We start from the raw sequence: 25,111 nt of genomic DNA on the forward strand, positions 1-25,111 counted from the left end.
TGCCTCTATATAGGAAGCAAACTACGTGCCAACATCGTACCACGCAATGGATAGTTTGACTGGGCTCCTATTTCCTAGAACCATACAACTATGTATCTGTAGTGAGAGCAATAGATCTTAGTAAATAGTTATAAATTATAAGCTAAAGTGTCTTTTCAATTTCATGTGTATTACACCCAAAACATTATCAAGTAAATACTACTTACTAATAACAAGAATTCTAACGTTTATATAAGTAACCAGTAAATAATGTTTACTTCTTGGCACCTAAATTGAGTGTTCACCCTCCTGTATATATGGTATAGTCATAGGCAATATTAATTGAAATACTTAACTGACGTAGAACTTTTCGCCAGTGTGTGTGTGTAGCTTCGCTACCCGAGACCAAGTGGACGAGCGATTGCCAAGTCTATTCTACAGCTATGAAATGGGGTGGTGTTAACCATTTGCGTAACGTTAGATATCGCTTCTCCGACAGATAGTAGATACGAGGGGCGATCAGGTTGCTCCGACCCTAACATAGAAGGAATGACGTCACGATTGATTTTTTATTTTGTTATTGTTTAGTGATCCTTTATATGCTTTCAATCTGAATTGCAAGTTTAAGTAACGTACAGTTTTCTTTTTACAGGGGTTTAACTGAGTGAAGTTGTGTCAATGTGCCAGAATGGAGAAAACTGAGGTGAGAGCGGTGATCAAATATTTTGTGAAGAAGAAGTGGACGTTATCCAAAATTCATGAGGACTTGGTGGATACATTAGGGGACAGTGCTCCTTCATACAGTATGGTTAAGAGATGGTGTCGTGAGTTTAATTGTGGGAGAGAGTCGTGTGAGAATGAACATGCAGGTGGAGCACCAAAAACTGTCATGACGACCGAAAACATTAACAAAGTCCACGATGTCGTGCTGAAGGATCGTCGAGTCACTATCCGTCATGTTGCTGAGATGTGTGGCCTGTCATATGTCACTGTGCAAAACATAATTACCCAGGAATTGCAAATGAAAACAATTGATGCAAGATGGGTCCCTCGAAACATCACCCCACATCAGAAGCTCACCCGAGTGCTCATCAGTGAAGAACTTCTTGACAACTTTCGTGCTGATATAGACGATTTCCTTCCCCGATTTGTAACTATGGATGAAACATGGGTCTATCACTTCGACCCAGAAACAAAATCACAAAGCATGGAGTGGAAACACCCACATTCTCCACCAAGAAGAAGTTCAAGGTGCAAACGTCAGCAAAAAAGGTGATGGCCTCAATTTTCTGGGACTGAAAGCGTGTTCTACTTGTGGACTATCTACAAAGAGGCCAAACCATCACTGGCACATACTACAGTGACCTAATCAAGAAATTACGTGATTCCATCAAGAAAAACAGGCGTAGGATGTTGACCCGTGGTGTGCTCCTTCACCAGGACAATGCACCTGTCCACACCTCACGCATTGCGAGGGTCGCTATCGCAGATGCATCGTTCGAATTGCTGCCCCACCCACCCTATTCCCCAGATTTGGCCCCCAGTGATTTCCATTTGTTCAAACATTTGGAGAATGACATTCGTGGGCAAAAATTTTCTGATGATTCTGAGGTGATAAGGGCTGTGGACTCATGGTTGGAGGACCAGTCGTAAGATTTTTTTTTTGCAAGGTATCCACGCGTTGGAGCACCGATGGGAGAAGTGCATTGGAGTTGCAGGGGAGTATGTTGAAAAATAAAAAAAAATTGAAACCCTATTGCCGCTCTTTCTATGTTAGGGTCAGAGCAACCTGATCGCCCTTATATGTCCCTGCCTCAGTATCAAATTCAGTTTGTTTTTTTCTAAGCTAATTAATTTAGAATTAGTGTGTTGGTATTTGCAGATTATATGGTGCAAAAAGTAGGATGAACAAAATTTCTGGCAAAAAAGAAGTTCCCAGTAATCGCACGAAACTCGTTCAGCTCCCCCCCCCCCACCCATATTTTTTAATGTTTGAGGAATGAATGAGTTCTTTGTCAAGAAAGTTTGAGAGCAGTTATCATCAACCGTAAAAGCTGTTCTGAAGTTTTGAAGTCTCAGGACATTCTTTCATTCACTTCTAGAAACTGCAGTCTAGGGCATTCATGCCAATTCAGGAGGATAGGGCGTGGGTGAGAGGTTACACTCGACATCCCCGAAATATCCCAGTGCAATGCAGAGCACTTTTGGCATACCAATATTCACTCTGTTAAGAATAGTTAGAAAGAGTATAGAGGAATGTCCCAAACCGTCAGTAAACTTTATGATCTCTGAAGCACATAAACGTGGCATCCGCGATGGTGTAGCGGCTAACGCTATTGTGTTGTAATCAAGCGACCCGGGTTGGATTCCAGTGATTAGTGCATCTGAGCATAAAGAGGACTTAAACAAGCATGCATCTATTCGTGTGATACTTAATCTCAGTGAAGTTCCACTTCAAGAGTTGATTTAGTTTTGCGTTGTTAATTGATGAATATTCTTGAATCCAGAGAAATGTGTTCATAAAATTAAACATTGTCTGTCATCAAACGTTCCCAAATTATTGGAATCCAAATAATTGGAAATTACTTGCTTTGACATCTCTCGATCCTAAACACTCTTGGAAGATATTTCAAAGATGTTCATCTAAAATTGTACCTTGTGTTGATCTTTTATCTTGAACACCTCCGAGCATCAGTCGATGGCAGATAGTGTGTCATCTCGATAAATTATCAAGTTTATACAGACACAACTTTTGGACAGTGCACTGTTTGCATCTGGAGCGAAAAATCATACACTACTTACCCCTTTGGAGGACAGGTACTCCATTCCCCTAGCGACCTGGTAGACGAATGAGGTGAGGTCCCTGGATGTGAGGGTGTTGCTTGGTCCGTGCAGGTTTCCATAGTACCTCTCTGCCCTTGAGTTCCTCAGGTAACTCTGCAGCTTCCCGTGAGGGACGTATTCCATTATCACAAAGATGGGATCTGGTTGGGAAGAGAGAGCAAACATTAAGTGCATGTACGTTTGTTGTTGGTCTTAGAAAGATACAATCGAACCCCGATTTTACGATCCTAGATTTTACATTGGTCCCCTGAAAATCTTAAAATCGAGATCCATTGTATGTTTTTGTAAGGCTAATAGCAGCAGGCAACACTCATCATTATAACAAATGCACTAATTAACTAATATTTTAAACATACAAAAGATGCATCATGGGAAGATATTGTAATAACAGCATTGCAGTCAAAATATACGATCTAACCAATGAATTTTAAAATGCTAATTACATCATTTAGGAGCCGCACTGGTCCAGACTGTAAGGCGTCTGACTGCCACGCTTAAAACCCGGATTCAAGCCCGGGTGAGGTGTCTAAGGTCGGACATTTTCTGGTCTTGTCCCCGGGATTCACCCAGCTTTAAATAAATTGGTACCTTGGGGCAATCCTGGAGACGGGGGTATTAAATGCGTCAGTTCATAGTGATAATCACGCCATCTCCAAAAATGGCCGCGATCGAAATTGTGTGGAGCCCATCCCCCTATATGTGCTGTCATGGCACAGTGCAATGTACAACGGGAAACTTTACTTTGCCCTTTATTATCTAACTAGCTGATTACGCGGCGTTGCCCGGGTATTTATTTATCCCAATCTTCTATTAAAGTTGTCCGTGGGAGAAACATGGCGATCTTAAATCCACTCCGCAGTACTTAATAGACTACCTCTGTGACTTGTCGATCGTGATCGAGAAAGCAAGTGTGTCTCTCTCTCTCTCTCTCTCTCTCTCTCTCTCTCTCTCTCTCTCTCTCTCTCTCTCTCAAATGTCATCGTGAATGTCACCAATTAGCTTAGCGAGTCCGAAAACTATGGATTTGACACTAACGTAGTGTCTCACCCTCCATCCTGATAGATGATAAACTTGGAGTTGAACGGCATTCGGAGCGTCACTATTCATCTTAGCAACTCCGAAAAACTATGGATTCCACACTAATAACGGTCGTTTTCGATTATTTTTACATGTCACCCCTTCTCACCCCAACCCCTAGGGGTGCCAGGGGTGTCTTACCCCCACAGTATTTCTTTCCAGATTGTAAGTGATACGTGTACCAAGTTAGGTTGAAATTGCTCCAGGCGTTCGCGAGTTATACCGGAACACACATACATCCATTTTTATATATATATATAGATAGATTACATCATTTAACACTCAAAGAACTTTCTTGTAATATATACTAAGCCTAAGTAATAATGCACAGCAGTAGAACATGGAAAATTAACAAAAAATATGCAATAACTATCCATGGGTGGGCACTTGTAGGAAGAGACAGTGGGATCCCGTGGAAGAATCTACAACGTCTGCAATGCAAAATAAATCTCTACTTGCCTTTCTCTGTGCAGCATCCAAGCAGCCTAACCACATTAGGGTGAGGGTCCAGCATCTTCATCACCTCCAGTTCCTGGAGCAGATCTTGTCTTTCCTTATCTCCTGCGTTCTCTTTCAGTGTTTTCACTGCAACAATGCTGGTGCCTTCACGACCTATTTTAGTAAATACATTGGAATGAGTAATTTCAGCAATTTTATTTCTAAAATTAAAAAAAACAGGTTTTTTGTTGTTGTTTTAATGTGGTGATTAGAACTGCAGAAGCATTTCTCCGTTAGGTACGAAAAAACAGGACATAGCAACGATATTGGTACACAGAAAAAAAAATGTTTCCAGTGACCAAACATTTGTTCACATAGCCAAAAAAGCAACTGATTGTTCTCATGTAGAGTGGAATGCAAAAATATTACCAAGTAAAATCACCATGTTTATTTTGTGTGTCTTACGCAATGAGAGCTTAAAGAATTGAAACACAACGCCACTCCACCTCTACACCAAGATACATTAAAATCCATTCCTTAAAGCACGTAGAATGTAAGAGAACAAATGTAAATAGTCACGAGTAATTTGCCGAGCAATATTTGTGCATCCTACTGTACCAAATGTTTTTAGCAACAGACCTCATTTTTTTAAAATAAGTAAAAAAAATTGGTGAAAATTACCAAGTATAGAAAAGGCTAATATTTTCTTTTGGCTCATGGATTGAATTAGGTTATTTTACGTCGCTTTTCCGCCACTCTTGTCTAATCACGACGATGAGGAAGAGTGATGAGATGATATTGATGAAGGGACACTCACAAAGAACACCCATGTCCATGCCGGGATTCGAACCCAGGCCCCTGGCATCGTAGCATTCTGTGTTAACCACCTCAGAACGGAGATCGGTTCTTTAGTCTTGGCTACATTTACTAAAAAAAACTTAGCAAAATGATTTTTGGTACATTAAACAAATGTGATTTTTTTAATTTTCTGTGTTCGAATTGAATAGGACAGGAAACTTCTCTTTCTGACAATATGTATACTGCTATAGTTAATTATTAGTATTATTATCAATAATATTCAGATCCCATTTTAAACTGTAGGTCCAGTCCCGATTAGACTTACTGTGCATAAAGTGGACTTAAAACACCAATTCAAGCAATCAATCAATAATATTCAGTAATAGAACTTGATTGAAATAAAATTAAAGTTATATTTGCAGTGCGGGCACGAAATATTTGTGACGAAAACTGCAAGTTAAAATTGTATTATAAAATATCTTAAATACTAGACTTTAAACTATTATTATTGGAAAGATGAAATTGTAATTGACTTCTGTTCAGTAGGTCATAAAACTAAAAAAAAAAACTAAATATGGGAAAGAAATTTCTGCACTTTTGCTTTCCCTATTATATTTTCTTTAATTTAAATAATGCAGAAGGAAAGGGGAGGGGGGGTTGCCTATCCTAAGCTGTAGCCTAGGAGCGCCACAAAAATGAGACGCTGAAGGGGCAGAAGTAACAAGGACCATCGACAATTAAAATTCGTTAATATTGTGATATTAGCAAAATAAAACAGCATGGCAAGTCCTTTTCTTGTTTATTTCATGACAGATGGTAGAAGAAATAGTGTTAGGTGACTGGTCTCTTGCTAAATCTAAGTGTATTGTTTTATCAAAGTTTAATGAATATTTTTTACTCAGATGTATCTACATTTTAAAGTTTGCAAGTGTTTTAATACAGAGCATGCAATTAGTGGAAGCAAAGTACCATGATTATAAAACTTAATAATAACAATGATAATGATGTCGATAGGGCCAAAATTTTATATAAGTCTCCCCTGTGCAGAAGTAATCAAGTTTTTTTGTTTTTTTCCATCCATGGAGTAAAGCAAAATGTACTTACTATCAATGTCCAATGCCTCAGACTTCCACACCTGTCCGAAACAGCCTTCACCCAAGATGTTGAAGACCCGGAGATGGTGCCTGGGAAACTCCCAACGGTCCCTTGGTTCCTTCTCAGGAACTGTCGGCTGAAATATTAATTGACTTAAGTGAAAAGTTAGGTTGGATTAGCAATTTATGTTATGTAGCAGGAAGAACATGCAAAGTTGCAGGGGATATAAAAATTTCCAACGGGCGACAATCCTATTTCATTGTTTGTAAATTAATTATTAGTAATTTATATGCAAAATGCTGGAAAAAATACATTCAATACTTAGATGTGTTTTTTTTTTTAAATACGTATTACACACTGAAGGTTAGGATCTTGGGGAAAATTATAAAATAATTCACAGATAGTATTATCTGTGTATCTTATTATAATATTATCTGTGAATTATTTTATAATTTTCCCCAAGATCCTAACCTTCATAAAAGCTATTAAATACAGTGTGTAATACTTGTTTGAAAAAAGATAGATAGAATATGTGGCCTGAAATGACTTTATTATAGCACATAAATGCGTCGATTTAGATTCAAACCCTAACTCAGACAAAAAAAAAGTGAAGATAAAATGCATATATGCTGCCAATTAGACTAATGACTTATTGACATTTCTGTTGTTAAAATGTGTATCGCTAGTGATTAATATTAAAAAAGGCATTCATAATTCATGTAATTTCCACCGCCTGAATCCCAATTGACATATCCAAAATGCAACATGAATCGTCCAACCGTTTCTGTATGTATAATGATTTGCATTCAATATTTGTCTCTGAAGCAACATTATTTTTTTAACAATTAAATCTCAGTTTAAAAATCATGTTGTACAAATATAAGGAACACGACACACGAATTGAATATCGTTCAGTGCAACCGGAATAAATAATTGTAATTTATGTATTGTGTTGATAAAATAGATTTCGTAAACAAGGAAAAGAGCAATTGAATCAACATTATTATCAAAATACTGAAAATTACAACAAACACGAACCGTAAATAACAATTTAGATTGGTAGGCTATATATGAATACATAATGTTTAATTTAAATGATGCATTTGCTTCTACAACACATAAAAAATATATTCTACAATGAAATTTAATGGCGTCTGATGGAAAATATTTTACTGAAGCACCAAACAATATAACTTCTCTGTATTATAGTGACTCAGAGACAAGTTTTTCCTGTCAGGGTATCACTGACCTGTCCTTCCCTGTCCCAGGGTTCATAGCGGTTGTTGGAAGCTCTGGGTCCCCTCCAGTGTTGCAAGGCAGTTGGTTCTTCAGCCGACACTCCGGAGTTTTTTCTCTGCAAGCAGAAACACTGAACGCTTTTATTCACTAAATCACTCTTCCTAATTGATAGGTCTACTGTAGAAACAGCCTTGGGGAAAGCATTTCTTATATAGCCTGGACAGTGGTTTACATTGCGTGTTTAGTAATAAGAGTACATGTATCAAAATTCACGGTAAATAAAATATTGATGTTAGTACGCTCTTAATTAATGCAATTATTGTGTGTATATTGTTTTCTTTATACTTTAAAAATTCCTTGGGGAAAAATTAACTACCATAGTACAGTGAGACGAGCTACTATAGTGAAATAAAAAATCAAACGATTACAAAATACAAGATAGATAAAATACTCTTCACAATAAAGTAAAATAACCATAAGTAATGATTGATTATAAATTGAACTTCTATTAAAATATTGTGTAAGAAGTGCCTAATATTGTGAATATTAACATAAAATACTACACGGAATGTAAACATACCAACATATAATTTGCAATCGATCAACATTGCACCTATACTTTTAAAGTCTAAATTATTCTAATTGAAAAATTTAAAATAATGTTGTCTTGACATAGATAGCTGTAAATAATACTGTACTACATTGTCAATGCAACTGTAAAAAATAGCCTTTTTTGAAATTTATTTTATTATATCGGAAGCTTAATATTAAACAAAAGACAAGAAACATTTATTTTGGTTTCCAGGAACGTCATTTTAGTTATATATATTTTTAAAATCAGAATGTACAGTTAAAATATAATATGGTAATGAATTTCAAATTAATTTTAATTTAGTATACTTGTTAATATAAAAAGTAACGTAATAATACATCTGCTACCAAAGCAAAAGTAAAATATGTAGTTTATTTATCACCTATTATCGATCACGTAATTTGTGAACATGAAACCTCAGTGATTTGTATAATATTACAGGTGGCAGCATTGAATTTCCATGAGTTTGAACCTAATTATAAAGTTAATTTTCTTCAAAAAGAAAACTCACCATGTCATCTTTACCCTTCTTGGTCCTGCACAGTCTTCTCCTGAACATCCAGATCATGGATCCGACCAATAGGAATAGGCCGATGACCACAACAATGGGGATGATGGTCACCGCCAGGTCCGAGTCTGCTTCGGTTGTTGAAGTTCCTGTGGCCACAGTTATGTTGCTAATTTTAGGTGTCGTCGGTTTGTCCTCCGATTCCGGTAGCTTTGGAGGGACTTCTTCTGGCGGTGGAGTGGACGGTTTGGGCGGTTCTGTGGAAATTAATGCACAATATCAATATTCAATTATACTGCAGCCTAAAAGATGCTACATTGTATAAAGAGGTTAAATATAACCATAAGAAAATGGAATAACGAAACTGGTTGCAATTATGGAATGTAATCCGGAATCCCACTTCCTTTTTGCCGTCTCTAAATCCAGAGATTACAAGATTCATAGTACCGGATCATGAGCGTATCCAGCGTGACGCAAGAGGGCATTTGCCCCCTCTCTAGAAAATTGACAGAATTTTGTGGAGTGGCAAAAGTTTTATTAACGGTTGAATAATTTTGACTGCTCATTTCAATGTCCATTTTATCTGAAAATTTGGTATGACTTAAGATGACCGGATTTTCTTCATATCTGACATAGTCACTAATTGAGGCCTCCTTATCACGAATCTGAAGTTAAAATTTGTCGGAAACGTCTAGAAATTCCGAACCATTGACGCTAGCCTCACGAACCATTGGCGCTAGCCCCACGAACCATTGGCGCGTGGTTAGGTTAGTTTCGGTTAGGTTAGGCAAACATAGTTAAAATTTGGTGTCGTGGTAGTATCAGTAATATATATATTTGCTTGTGAAACAAAAAATTTCGCGTAAATCGACGGTTTCCATTCCGAAAACTAACGCCTTATTTTGCAATTTCTAGACGTTTCCGACAACTTTTAACTTCAGATTCGTGATTAGGAGGCCTCAATTAGTGACTGTTTCAAATATGAAGAAAATCGGAGAGCGGTCCGGTCATTTCAAGTCGTTCCGAAAATGTAATTATGCTTCTGGCTCGAAATAAAAAAAATGTATTTTTCTTAAAAAAAATCTTTCTTAAAGTTGTTTGCCCCCATGATCCAAGGGAGGGGTGATGAGACCAATCCCCCTTCCCCCACTAACTGTATAGGTACAAAAGAGGCTAGCTCTCCTCTGCAAAATGCCATGGCGGAATATGAGATGTGGAGGTGATGTGATCAACGCCAATCTTCGGTCGTTTTCCCCCCCAAGAGTTGTTCACGGGTACTCATTTATTATTTAATCCTAGAACCGCTCCATGGGATGAGTATAACATTATTGTCAAATAAAGTGTTACATGTGCGTCTTCAGTATTTCAGAGAGAGGAAAAGAAAGAGGGAACGTAAAGATATATGGAGATAGGAGAAGAGTACGAATAAAAAGAAGCAAATGGAAATTGACAGAAAGTAAGTGTAGAATCAGTATCGATATTTCATTATTGAGGGTAGAACTATATATTTTACTATTTCGTCGCGATACAATAACCATTAGACCATGGTGTTTCCAACTATATCCTGTCCCAGCTAACTGTGGAGCAGGGCCGCGCATAGCAGCAGAGGAGAAGGAGGGAAATTGAGTGGTGAAAACGCAGCGTTGCCAACCGTACGGAAATTTCATGGCATGTACGAACGTAAACATCCAGACCTTAGCCCGTACGCTAAATGCACGGCTTGTCAAAATTTGCACTTGCTGTTTTATCCCTAATATTTTCCTAAGAAATTCTTAAACAATGCGTACGGACCTGGAGACAAAATACGGCCAGTTTCCCATGTTCGTACGGTATTGTCGCTTTCAAAAGTTTGCAACGCTTACAGAGCAAAGCAGAGAGATCGGGTAACTCCAGTCGCCCATTGCGCAATCCCGTTTCTCTCACTGTTCATTGGTGGAGCCGTCTCGCGTCACTACTTGCGCAGAGACTTGTTCTCGTTTGCCTGGTCTACAATTAGCTGATACAGGGTATATGTGAGGTATCAGAACAGAATTCCATCCCAAGTACATTAACTGGATCCGCCACTGCTAAAGTTCACTTTTTATTTTGGGGCCTGATGCTTCATCAAATGCCATCCAGCATAATCTTTCGGAGACAGTCTGAAACTGTACACAGATAAACTGATTTTACAAAGACTAAATGTCAAAGTAGTTCGTAGTGACATTTCGCAAGGTAATCAATTGAATACTTGCTTCCGAAGGGAACCACATTGGCGTCATCAGAGCCCTCTGCCGTTAAGTCCTAACAGTTGCCGCTGTCTCAAGCAATACCGAAACTTCTTTTTTCACACTCCATGGAAAATTCAATAGATTGAATTTAATTACATCAATTGTTTGCTCTGTAAATTGAAATTCCGTGAAATTGTTTGAAGTGAGTTGAACAGCAGGTAAAATTAAATTGGACCCAGAGGTGGTGTAATTGCATTCTCATTGTTTAACTTTTTCCCGTCTTTCCTAAAACTTTTCGCGCCTTTTTTTTTTTTTTTTTTTTTTTGTAAATGGTTAGGTGAACATGCAGAAGAGAAGACTCGAAATGTGGAATTTGAGTGAGAGTAGATTTGTGAATGTACCCTTTCGTACCTATTAGCAGATTCTCTTAACATCTCTAAAGCTGATATGCATTGAAGATGAACTCTTAATTATTATTATTATTATTATTTTTTAAACAACCCGGTAATGCATTGCCTGTTCGGAAATTTTCTCACCAAGGAAGTGACGTGCCACTTGGTGTATGCTGTGGGGCACAGGAATGCCACTTCGAAATGGATCCGGTCGGTGTTCTTTTCATCATTTTCCTCGTGGAACGAGCTGCTTTAGTCGCACATGCGCAGTGAGTGCTTTCCGGACATGCTGTTTAAAGACTGTAGCATATTTTGATCTGCCGTTTTCACAGCTTCTTTTCAATTTGAAGAGGAGTGTAAGTTGCAAAACTTCGGTACACAGTCCACATGTAATACCATAACATGTCAAAGCTTAGTAGTTCTATTAATGATATTGCAGACTATGAATATTTCTTGGGCTATAACATGATAACAATGTAAATGATCTCTGTATAAGTATACAGGACATTTTAAACGTTCTGATCGTGGGAGTACTGGATGGGGGGGAGGGGAGAGTTCAGGGCCATAGGCCCCACATAAAAATTTAATGTCAGGTGAAAACTAATATTCCATTTTAATAGAAGTACATTGATATATTGATTATAAAGAATCTTTAATCACAGAAAAAGATTAGTATATCTTACTCCCAGAAACGACATAGTTTAAAATTCAGTTTATTAGGGGGCAGCATCGTTTTGAAAAGAATGCATCGCTTTCCTCTCCATGTAAAATACATTGTAGGATCGTTATAATTAGTTGTGAACAATTTGTATTGGCATATAATTAGTCATGAAATTCATTCTTGTTTTCATTTAGGAGGAGAAATCAAAATATCTTACAATCTGCCAAATGCTTTTTCCCGGACAGTATATTGATTCAGAATTCTCCCCTTATTCCTTGTAAGTTTATTTATCATTCTCTGAATCGAGCAAACTTCCGTGCAACAGCGCACGGCTGCCTCAGGAAAGCTTGTCATAATGAAAATACATTGTAAAGGAAGGTCTGTGCAAGGCAGATCAATAAGAAACCCCATTGGTCCCAAACCAAGTAATATCCGGTCTGCAAGCACAGGAGCTCCAATAAGAGTTGCAACATTTTCCTCTGGTTTCCCGGAAGTAACTCGAGGGAAACACTGTTTTTTGTTCTGGCCATTCTCCGAGTAACAGTTTTGCGACGGTGTTTACTTAAGGCCTGTCGACGTCACATCGATCACTTTGAATAAAAGTTCCGTAGCTGTGATTTCATCTTACCACCTCCACCTTGTTATAATCCGCAATCCTGCTTCCTCATTGCAGATTTTATCATCACCAAGGGTGAAGTTCTCTTTCTGGTAATGGTTATATCACGTCGCCATTCTTCCTCGCTGTGTTTATCGCGGTGCCGAGGGATGAACTAAAGAAATAGACTACGACAAACAAACATCCATGTCTTTCAAGAGTGCCCGCATGATTTTTCCTCGGGGGGAGTAAGATTTCATATCTAGCGCTTCAGTCATAGAAACTTTTATTATTTTTTTTGCTTTTATTATAATTTACAAATCATAAAATTCACTGAATTGAAAATACTTCGGCGATGTACACGATGCTATTTAGATAGAAACTGGATCCGCCTTGCTTCCTTTCCATAAACATCTATCACTTTGTTGATGAACAGTTTTTTTTTCCTTCTCGTACTTTTTCGCAAAGCACAGGTATCAGAGACCACTTAATCTACTGTCTTTCATGATACCTTTCATCCATGTTTTTACGTGCCGAAGGGTGCTGTAAAAGAATAATATATAAATTCAAAATGACAGGGTGTGAATTATCGAGGTCAGATCCCGACTTCAGGAAATGATTTACCTGACTTTTCGTATTTCCGAACAGCAAGGGATGTTATTTAAAAGAGGTTAATTCTTGCTATTTTCTCCACTACGAGTGACTAACATTTCTTGAAATTAAGTTTTTATTCCAGAAGCGCAAAAACAATGACTTGAAGGGGAAATAGTGTGTACAATTCGATATTTTCACCGCCACGGGAAATTTTGAAGATATTTTTTTCCAGTCCTGAATATCTTCCCAATCCCGTCCCGACCAAAACTATTCCATCCCGCACACCCGTAGTTACGACAGTCAACATGATTCTAATGTGTCTTGTGAAAACGTACTCTCATTGTATTGTTGGACATGACAGTTAATTTCTGTTAATGACAGTCTGAAAACAATATTTTTATAATAAAATATCGCTACAATTATACCATTCGAATTATATTTTACAAACATATCTAGGGGGAGGGGGGCACTTGATGACTTTCCCAAGGTTCGAACGTAGAACACCACCACACCACTACAAAAGAGATTGACTTTAACGGTAAATATAATTTGACCTTGAAAATAATGCGAGTCCCCTCATATAATGACTAAGATGTCTGCGAAATTAAAGATAATGCTATTCGCTACTTGACACTGTGTCTCAATGTAACAACTCGAACAAGAATATAAGGTACAGTTCTTAACCCTTTCAGAAAGATAAAAGGGGGAACCCCCTCCACCCTCATACATTCGGTGGTATGCGCTATTTTCCCGGTACCTTAAATTATACCGGAACGTCAGTTACGCGAAATATTTACCGGATTCCCCCGTTTATCCTTTTTCTTTATCAGTTATTTGTTATTTCCAATTTTTTTACATCATTTAATATCATACCAGAAAAAGGGCCAATGATTATATATTGGTTTACATATAAAAGTTTAGTAGGGTTAAAATGTTATTGTGTTAGATCTACAATTATTAATTTTCAGAAATCACCCATATGTCAACTTCTCCTCCGCATAGAACTGCATTTTTTTTTAGAATAGAATAGAATTTATTTCAAGTATGAGCCTTTACAGCTGTACATACCATACAAGGATGAAAAATTTTTAGTACAATTTTCCTACACCCTTCCTCCCCTCAGTCTACTTCCACATTCACACTTCTTGGGAGTTCACAAACACTATTTCATTTCAACTCTTTCACTACACTTGCACTGTTACCTGAGTGATTCCTATATTTTTTCACATTTATTTATTTATTTATTTATTTATTTAGTAGACCCCTTTCAAACATGTTTGCTATCTACACTGAGCTGCTTTGCTCTCCTTGCCCAGACATAGTGTAGGAAAGTTCCCAGATTCCTTATTTGCGCCTCCCCCCCTCTCGTCTCTCCCTCCTAATAACACTTGTCATTATATTCTCAATGTTAGCTTCATTTATTTCCCTGATATATTTTTGTCTTGCCTCCCCTGTTTCTTTGCACTGGAGGAAAATGTGAAATTTCGTCTCGTCTTCGCCGCATAGCGGGCATTCTACGCTCCCGTCCTCCCGTTTTAGTTTAACTTGTACCCATCCCCTCAGTCTGAACCAGGCCAATCCTGACCTTTCTTTTGCCCCACACAAATCCTCCTTCCCCATTCTCGATCCGTATCCACAATTTTTTCTGATGTTAACGATATTTTTGCGTCGCATTCTGCCAAAATTTTCTCTTTGTTAATATCTTCCAGTCTGGCACGTATGGCCCCTAGCATCTGCATATCACTTCTCCCCTCCACTTCCTCTTCCTACACCCATCCCAGCCCTATACTGTATAATTCGGTCTTTATTTTTTATTACCCATTGCCTCCCATTACCCCCCTTATCTGTGATTGTACACCGAGATTCTTCAAATTTCCCCCCTCCATGGTGATCAGTTTTGCCCAGTATTTAATGCTCCTCATTTTGGCATCCACTTCCTCTCTTCATTTTTCCATTTGCCTAAGTGCCCCACATGTTGCCATACCCGTCCCTACTCCTAGCCCTTGTTTCAGGAATCTAGACTGTACGACGTTTACAGTTTCCCCTCCCTCCTAGACCCATAGTTCTATGCCATAGAACAGTGTTGCCTTAACTGTGGCGTCGTAGACTCCCTCCAGAATTTTGATTGGTATATTTGGTACTTTGTATTTTATTTTTCTTATTTTTTCCTAACTCAAACATTGCTTTACATTTATTCCTGTGTGTGCGCCTTGCCCACCTGCCCGTCATTGTCATCACCATGCCTAAATAATCGTAATGTTTCACCCTATCAACACTTGTCCCTCCGTATTTCCATTGTTCATCCTTACCAAATACATACCCATTCTTAAATACCATTATTTTGATCTTCTTGATATTTACTCCCATGGCCCACTTCCCGCATCATCCATGTAATGTGTGTAGACCGTTCTGTAGACCTGTTGTTGTGTTCGAAATCAGTACCAGGTAATCTGCGTACAACAGAAGCGGTACCTTTATGTCGGATTTCGTTGGTGGATCCGTGTCTCTCTGCGCTATTTCCTCCTCGATATCGTTGATGAAGAGGATAAACAACAGAGGGGAGAGAACGCACCCCTGCTTCACCCCCGGTATTGATTCATTTGCCCCTATAACGCCCTCATTCCCGCATTTTACGCAAAACTTAACTTTTTCATATGCCGCTTGGAGAGATCTGATCATTTTTGCAGACTAACGAGGCTCTGGCGTCTGAACTCAGCCAGAGGCCTGTGGTGTGTCACGTACATGTATGCTTGTGATTTTCCTTCATCACTTTCATCTAATCATCTTTCATTCTCATCTTCGCGATCAGCCAAAGTGGCAGGAAAGCGTAGTTAAATAAAACAAATGAATCAATTAGAACGAACTTCAATTGCACGTGCCCCTATAACGTGATTTGTATCACCACTTTAAGACTAAATCCGTCCCTGATCAACGCAACGTAAGAGGAAGTTCGTCTTTAGGTCCAATTTAGCTGGAAATGGTTCTCCGAGAACCTTAAGTCGAGAGAAAATTTCTAACTAGTCCGGCGGAGTCTCGCGTGCAGGTCCTTTGAAAGCATACTTCAAGAGGTTTCCGAGAAATGGGAAAGAGCCCTTACGAGCTTTTTAAGATCTCGCAAAAGAGCACATCGTCTTATTGGAGGTCATTCTGGTATTTGCTTCTATATTTTTGACATTGCCAGTCTTCTAGATTTCCAATCGTAATTTTATCAGTGAAAAGGATGTAGAGATGCAGATGCATAACAATCTGAAGTGACTAGTGGGAGGTCAGAATATCAAAGGGTTTCAAGTTGTTACATCATTCTTCACAATCACGAAGGCACATACGAAATTACTACAGAACCAAAGTACGTGAACGTAAAATCGGCTACAGAGAAACATTCTACACAATTACCTCACCGCTTTCAATTATCCAGCGATTACTATTCGACCGATTAACAAAGTAGTTTAATAAGATCTGCAGCCAGTCGAACTTACAGAGAAATATCCACAATTAATGTATTTATGGTTTGAAGTTTTGAGTCACTTTCTCTTGTTCTGTTGGTTTTTAGTTGGTCTACCGTTACATTCCTGTTTGAGTTGGGTGATTTTTAGAAGTAGAGAACTTTATGCACATGTAGCCTAATTACGACTTGACCTACGCTTTGTAAAGTGAGACCCGAACACTTATGATTTTATATATGAAGGGCCAGGGGGAAAAACGATGAATGTCGATTTTTCGCCCATTTTGAGATCGCAACGCCATCTGATAGTTCAGAAGCTGTACTATAAGAATGAGAACGGCCTTCAGTGGCGTGCCCAGGATTTTCGAAAGGGAGGGGTTATGTACACTATTTTTGGTAGTCATCCCTATTTTGCCAGCTTTTCCTACATTTGACGTTCTTTTTTTTAGGAATACTGGGCCAAAGGGGGGGGGTTATAACCCCCACCAACCCCCCCTTGGGCACGCCACTGACGGCCTTGGTTGGGAAACGATGAGAAGTGCCTGAAAAACGCATTATTATTTTGGCATATATTAACGTACTTATGAAAAGAAATACTTTGTTTTTCATTTCCTGGCAAATCGTCTCGAATGAACATTCATCGTTTTTCCCCCTGGCCCTTCATATTTTATCTGCTTTATTTTGCTATACCTTTGTGTAGTATTGTTTCATGAAAGTTATTTTGCTACTTCGCTTATGCAGTGTTTTATAATTTTTCTGCATAGTTATGTACTTTACTGTATTTTTCCTTGTATGTTGGATAGGGAATTTATGCAACTGAACTGAACTCAAAGGTCAAACTCAAAACTCTATGATCAAGATTTGCAGGGTTGGATTTTCTTAAGGCTCGACTGGACATTTAGCAGCCGAAAGGGCGATTTTTTTTCAAATTTTCCTCTCGATTCGAAAAACCGCTATGATATTCCAAAATAGAAAAAAAATACATGTACTTAGAATTCCTTCTAGACCATTGCCGTGAATTTTCGTGTAGTTTACTTTCACTGTTATCTGGATATTATCAATAGTATAATAGACTTACGTAATCGCGAAACTTTTGAGAATATCTAGGTAACAGTAAAAGTAAACTACACGAAAATACACGTCAATGCTCTAAGGAATTCTAAGAGAATGTAATTTTTCATATTTTGGAATATCATAGCTGCTTTTCGAATGGAGGAAAATTTTTAATAAAATCGCCGTTACGGCTGCCAAATGTACAGTCGAGCCTTAAGAAAATCCAACCCTGGAAATCTTGATTATAGAGTTTTGAGTTTGACCTTTGAGTTCAGTTCAGTTGCCTAAATTCCCTATCCAACATACAAGGAAAAATACAGTAAAGCACATAACTATGCAGAAAAATTATAAAACACTGCATAAGTGAAATAGCAAAATAACTTTCATGAAACAATACTACACAAAGGTATAGCAAATTAGAACGGATAAAATTTATAAAATTATATTATTACTTAGTTCCAGTAGGCTACAGTTAAAAATAAGAATAGTAATTCACAGAATTTCTCAGTTTTAATCTAATGTAGTCTACTTTGCTTACGATCATCAATCAGTGTATCATATAGTATGTTACGAAAGCATCTGTACTTCGTTTGGAAGTTTTAGGTGCCGTAAAGCTGGAAAGGATTCGCAAGAAGATGTTCTGCAATGAGGTATGTTAAATTAGAAGCATATCTGGTAGTGTATGAGTGCGTAACCTCAAGATGCAAATATTACGAAGACCCCTCACAAGCATTAAGTGAAAAGAAAAACTGAACTCTTCAAAGGCAAAAGAGTTATATTCCCCCATGGCCCCAAAAATATAAAGTATACTCTGTCTCAGGAGTCTGCCAATAACGGTAGAGAAGGGGAGACGACGAGTAGGCGGAGCAAAACAGTGCGAGAAGGGTAGAGATGGATTAATTTCATATCATGTGTACCTACATGAAATAAACCTCACTGTACCATCCTCATTACTTGAAAGCTATTTCATTTCCTCTTTACAGTGAAATGACATCGTGTATGCACATAAATGGAAAGAATGAAAATAAGCATAACAATACTAGTAAGAATTGGAAATTTCTATTGGTACTTAGCAATACTTGTTTATGGATAGGAAAAATGTAAGAATCCATGCAGACAAATTGCCGACCTACGTGGCGGAGTGCTTATAGCACAGAGCGCTAGTAATCCAGCGGTCTCGTGTTCAAATCCAGGCCAAAACATGAGCGTTCTTTGTGAGTATCCTCTCATCAATTTCATTTCATTACTTATCCTCATCTTCGCGATTATCCCAGAAGTGGCAGAAAAGTGGCACTAAATAACAAAAATTCAAAATCAAATGCTAAAGTGTTCTTTATACTCTATATTTGGACAGCATTCATGTTGCTGCTTTTTATATAGTGCCGTGACACGTGGATATAGCTTTTCTATATAACCTCAAGGTACGAGGCTTGCTCTGCTGAAAGGACAGAAAAATACATTTTCAGTGCATTTCAAATTAATTTCTTCTTTGTCAACCTTCACAATTGTAATTGCGCATTTCGTATTGATTCTTTTTGTGTGTCCAGAACATTTTCCAATTGAAATCTTTTTCCAGAAGTATCCAAAATCGATGGGTTTCCTCATATAGCCCTGTTTTTCCAAACAGTATACATAACAGCCAAGAGGTATATTGAGGTAGCCGCCAGTAAAAACTGAACAAGAAAAATAGAGGACGTAGGTAGAAGAAAAGTTAATTTAATATTAGTGTAATCGTACGAATGGTGGAAACTAATATATTTGGGTGCTGTTGGAATTTTCAACGAGATGATGTCAAATTTTTTGGAAAAAAAAGAGGCCAGCTATTGCCCTCTACTGAACAAAAACAACGTGAACAGATGCACATGTTAGGTGATTTATGGATAACTTTTTACGCAAAATTGAAAAATTCTCCAGTCTTCATCAGTGGGATAGGCAAGTTGAATGTCTTAACTGTTTGGTACAGACTATCTCGAAATGAAGTGTACGTTATTTCTGAATGAAATAAACCAAATATTTCTATATTGGAACTTGTCAACTTGGTTTAATTCCTGGGTTAGTGGACTTCACAAATTTTCTTAATGTTATGCTCGTTCAAGCCGTCAACGCTACGAACCCTCGAAAAATCTTTATTTTTCATTCTGTGTATGTGCAATCGTGCAGTGCCAGTATAGATTCATGGTTGCCATAATGGGCGTCCGGAAGGGGGGTAAGGAGGGCCGTGCCCCCCCCCCCCCGAAAAATGAAAGTCAAACAAAAAATTATATATTTCACACATATAATTTCATTTGAGCCACAATAATATGTGTTAATTAATGCACGAACATGGTAAATTCAAATTTTAGCAATATTTTTGAGGGAACAACACTATTATTGGAGAAAATATGGCTTGTTTGCCTCCCCGGAAAAAAAAATATCTTATTTTCCCCTCCCTGGGAAAAATTCCTGCGGACGTCCATGGTTGCCATGGAAACTTTATTTTATGCTTGAAAAACTTAGATAAGTTTAATAAGGTTATATGATCAGACTACGTGACCTATTAACTGAAGCGCCTATCTCTGTCGTCAGAATCTGTGGAGATATTTTATGAAGTATATCTTTAATGCAAACGCATAAAATATCGTATACAAGATAATGTGTAGATAATGATATATGCATGATTTCATTGGGAGTAGGTAAACGCTATTGCTCCACTCTGCTAGGGTTTCGTTTTAATTGATGATATTCAATAACATACTACCAATTTAGTTAGAAAGAAATGAATCTATACCGCGTGGTTGCATACTTGATGGACGTGTGGTTGCAGACAAGTAGTATCGAAACAATACCTCGATGAGCAAAGTGTTATCGAGAAAACATATTGGTGGTGGAGGCGAAACAAACATGTTGTTTTTTTTAAAATGTAAAAATATACGAGGGTTGTTCAATTTTACCAAATAGGAAAATGTTAAAAATTTTCAATTTTACTTTAACTTCTCTAAACTTAAGTTAGTATAAGGAAAATTGTGTGTTGTACTGCGACCCCTCTATAGACGAATTTGAGATGATTTACCTGGAGTGGCCGGCGGGAGACGTGGGTATTGACTAGTTCTTGTCGGGAACGGTGGCCGGCTGATGAACGGAGGCTGGCCCAGGTTCGGATGCAGCAAACCCGGAGGAGGGTGGGGGTAGTTGATATCGTCATCGCTTTGGTCGTTCGACGAATTGATCACCTGCACTCTCACCTCCGTCTTAGAGTTATGCTGGCCGTCGGACACCGTCACGTATAAGTAGAGCTGCTTTCCACCCTGTAATAGAAAGTGGTTTTTTTATGATAAAAAAATACACGAGGGTTGTTCAAATTTATCAGGTATAAAAATGTTAAAATTTTGAAGCTTGCTTTTTCTTGTATAAACTAAATTTGTCTCCCATTAGTTCAAAAGGTAACCAAAATATAGATCTTTTTATGCTTCAGATATTACTCGCCATCTTTTGATTCCAAATGCTAGTAAATACAAGCAATTTATTCATCACATTTAGGCCATAAATGCAACTAAAAGCAAACAAGATTAGTTACTAGGAAAGTAAACTAAATCTTTCATCACGTCTAGGCGCAAGATGATAGAGAAATTAACATAATTATTCTTTATATACAGACTCAAGTTAATAGAAAAAGATACAAAATTATTCACCAACTACAAGTTTGTCTTACTAGATAAATTTACAAAAATATCCACTATCTTGAAGCTCAAATTAATAGAGAAAGTTGGAAAATTATTCACAATCTCAAAGTTTGAGTTAATAGATAAATTAATCATATTATCGAATTAATAGTAAAATTAACAAATATTCCTTATCATCTGGCTCGACTTAGTAAAAAAATTGGATAACTATTTGCCTTCAGGCTTGAGTTAATAGAAAAATTGACAAAGTTGTTCATCATCTCCAGATTAGAAGTAATAAACTAAAATTAGCTAAGTCGGCATCTGTGGCAGAGTGGTTAGCACACCGCGGTACAAAGTCAGAGGTCCCGAGATAGAATCCCGGCATGGGTATGGGCGTTCATTGTGTGCACCTTAATCAATTTCAGTCCGATTACCATGCGAGAGACCCGTTTTCGATCCCCGGCGAAGAGAACCGGGATTTTCCCAGCTTGTTCAAGCGGCTCCGGCGCCCACCTAGCGCCGTATAAAGTTGTTAACCGCAGGAAATTCTTGGGGGTAAAGGCGGCCAGGGACGTGATGCTGATTACATCACCCCCACCTTCGGCCGTGATCAAGAAAGTGTGGTGCCCTACCTCCACACACCCTATACACCTTAATGGTGTGGTGCAAAGCACAGGGGAGCACTTTATTTTTTTTTACTTCGTCAATTTCATCAATATCATCTTCGCGATTAGCCAAAAGTGGCAGAAATGCGAAGTAAATCAAATCAACCAATCATTCATTAAAATAAAATAAAATATTCGTCATCTTCAGCTTCGAGTTAGCACAAAAATTAACTTAAATGTCCCTTCTTTTTAGATTGTACTTAATAGAAAAATTAACGAAACTATTCATCTCCAGTTCGGGGTTAACAGAAAAACATTACATAATTCATTATATCAGATTCTACGTATGTAACATCAGATGTATCATTTCGAAACCAGCGTTAAGACATTAGATTTCCTTCCCAAAATCTTTTTCTAAGTAAGATTTCAGAGCGTAAAAATGCTATGTACGTGCTCTCTGCTAAATTCCGAAAAAGAAAAAAAGAAGAGAAATCACGTTCTGCTTCACTAGCATACACAAATGAAGCTCCAAGGCTTCGGATCTTATTGTGTAACGCTCGTAAGGGCCATGCTTAAGATCGACTGCGAATGACTGAGGTTGAGTCGTGGGGAAACACGGTGGGGATGTCGTGAATATGCTGTTACCAGGTTTTTCCAGCACGAGTTAGTGTGAGACCAAGAAGGCGAGAAAAACGTCAAATTAACAGCAATGAATGTCAGCCACACGTGCTAGTTTTAATGAAGAAAAACGTGTTAATGTCCTTCCTCACTCTTTCTCTCTTTTCTATCTTTCCATATCTCTCTCACTCTCGATGTCTTATTTCCATCTCAGTCTCTCTCTGTGAGTGTGTGTTTGTGTGTGCTTACTCGTCCTTTCTTTCTCTATGTATGTGTATCATACATACATATATAAATAAACACACACACACACACACACACACACACACACAGGGTGTCCATAAAGTCTCACCCCACCCTGGGTATTGTGAGAATGGCTGTATATAGGAAGAAATGGCGAAACACGTATTCCATGATGTTCAGGGGGAAACGTTTTGAGGCCAACCATTCCCTACATGGGCCCCCCACAAGGGGGCAGGATTTGTTCGACTCATTTTTTTCAAATAGCAAGGGGGAATCGAAGAATATGTCGTTTGAAAGGTCTTATCATAACAACAATAATACAGCCAATCCGAGGTCTCTACGTAGCTCCAATTGACAATGGAGTGAAATCAAATGTGGAACATTTGTGTGTGTGTGTGTGTATAACTGCACCTGTCTTTCTCCCTCCTCTCTCTATCGCTTCATATCTGTCCCTTTGTCTCTAGCACAGTAGTTCTCACCCTTTCTCAGTTTGGGACCCACATTGAAGGATATGGGAGCCGGCCCCTGTGGCGGAGTGGTTAGCATATGGTGCTACGACGCCAGGGGCCACAGGTTCGAATCCCGGCCTGGACATGGATGTTGGTGAGTGTCCATTCATCAATTTCGTCATATCATCACTCATCCCATCTTCGCAAATTAGCCAAAAGTGGCACAAGAAGCGAAGTTAAATAGGGCAAATCAATCAATCAATCAATCAAAACATAAGCATTGCCGCCGGCAGAATTTCTTGTAGGGATGAGCACCCAGTTTATTAATCATATTTTTGCTAACATCGAGTACATTAAGAAACCCTCTTTACGCTTGTTTAAACAAATTACACATACTTCATTGAACAAAAGTAAATGTGTAATTTAATGGACAAATTTAATCTAGTCTGACATATAACTAAATACACATGCTGAAACTGAGAGATGCTGGTAAGAATGTAAATTCTTAAAACAATATTTCTTAGAAATTGAAATGTAACAGGATTTCAAGACACAGTAAATAAACTTTCGAACCCGACTTCGCGACCCACCAAACGCCCCCTCGGGCCATGGGTCGCGCCCCATAGGTTGAGAAACGATGAAAGCTTCCCATTTTCTCCCTCTCTTTCTCTGGTTATTTCCCTCTGTTTCTTAATCTCCCTCTATCTCCATCTCTCTCTCTCTTTTTGTCCCTCTCTATCGTTCCATATTTGTCTCTTTTGCTTTATATCAGCTTCCCTTTCTCTTATTCTTTTCCTGTTTCTTACTTTCTCTATTTATGTGTTTCTTTTGTTTTCTATTTCTCTCTCTATCTTTCTGTGTGTATGTGTTGTGTGTCTATATTTTTCTCGGTCTCTCTCCCTCCTCTCCTTCTTTCTCATTTTTCCCCTCTGCCTCTCTATCTCTCTCTCACACTTTCTCCCTCTCTCTCCACCATTAACCATCAAGAACCTTGACATCCTCTACCATCATCCTCTAATTCCTTTTTTTTAATCACCTCTACATTCCATTGTCCTCAAGTACTCAAGGATCATCATCCATCCAGCTCCATCTTAACCTTTTCTTTACTTTCTTCATGGAAATATGTCTGACAAATTTACATTTCAATATGGGTTAAGACAGGGAGATGCATTATCTCCATTGCTCTTTAATTTTGCCTTAGAATATGCTGCTAGGAAGGTAAGAAGAACTAATGATGGACTAAAATTAAACGGTGTGACTTAGTTGTTGGCATATGCAGATGATGTAAACTTATTAGGGGATGATATTAATACAATTAAGACTGTAATGCTAAAATATTTTCCAAAGCAGGTAAAGAGATAGGCTTGATAGCAAAGAGAAAACAAAATATCTGCTTACAGGTCGAAACCAAGTATTACGTAATAATCAAAATCTAATTATTGATAATTATTTTCCTGTAGTTTACGGTTATTACAAGCATAAGAAAACAGTTTTTCTTTGTGACGTTTCAGCAGAACACACGCTCCTTTCATCAGACATTTATTTTAGATCATTTTAGATCTAAACCCAAGAACAGGTTTGTCAACTCATATCATCGAAGAGAAGCATTTGATTAAAAAGAGAAGGGTTTTAAAAAGATTAACGGGAAACACAGAGTTGAATGTCTGGGAAGCTTCCTTCATTGCAGAAGAACACTGGAATAAATTAAATAATGAAAATGGTAACATAGATCCAGTATGGAGTTTTCTTTTTCACAAATGGAGTAAGCCACCATCTTTAAAATTTAATGTAACAGAAAACATCAAGAGACTTTGTGAAAACAATAATGAATTTGAATTACCTGATGATATTTGGGATTCATAATTTAAAAAAAATCTGAAATAAAAATAAAACAGACTGCTTTTTTCACAGTTAAGTTGCTATATTACAACAATGTAACATTGACAACATCCATTATGTAACGGATTCTTTTTGTTTAAAAAATTACTAACCATTGTTATAACTGTATCTTTAGTCAAAACGAAAATAAATGTCTAATGAA

The 25,111-nt window shown here is 37.9% G+C and overlaps 1 protein-coding gene across 2 annotated transcripts in view; it reads right to left on the reverse strand.

Moving 5' to 3' along the window:
• The window catches only part of Cad96Ca (tyrosine kinase receptor Cad96Ca), a 151,942-nt gene that overhangs the window by 6,594 nt on the left and 120,237 nt on the right, over positions 1-25,111 (reverse strand). Inside the window, exons 3-8 of one of the 2 annotated variants that reach the window (XM_083131223.1) lie at positions 20,564-20,798; positions 8,574-8,827; positions 7,481-7,600; positions 6,241-6,367; positions 4,360-4,512; positions 2,782-2,963 (exon numbers count right to left, since the gene is read on the reverse strand). In XM_083131223.1, the coding sequence (XP_082987349.1) occupies positions 2,782-2,963; positions 4,360-4,512; positions 6,241-6,367; positions 7,481-7,600; positions 8,574-8,827; positions 20,564-20,798 (1,071 nt within the window). The remainder of the gene's footprint in view (positions 1-2,781; positions 2,964-4,359; positions 4,513-6,240; positions 6,368-7,480; positions 7,601-8,573; positions 8,828-20,563; positions 20,799-25,111) is intronic. The other variant, XM_083131224.1, reaches the window with a different exon arrangement.

This window comes from Lepisma saccharinum, chromosome 11 (assembly GCF_977018435.1).
Source record: "Lepisma saccharinum chromosome 11, izLepSacc3.1, whole genome shotgun sequence".
Lineage (NCBI taxonomy): Eukaryota > Metazoa > Arthropoda > Insecta > Zygentoma > Lepismatidae > Lepisma > Lepisma saccharinum.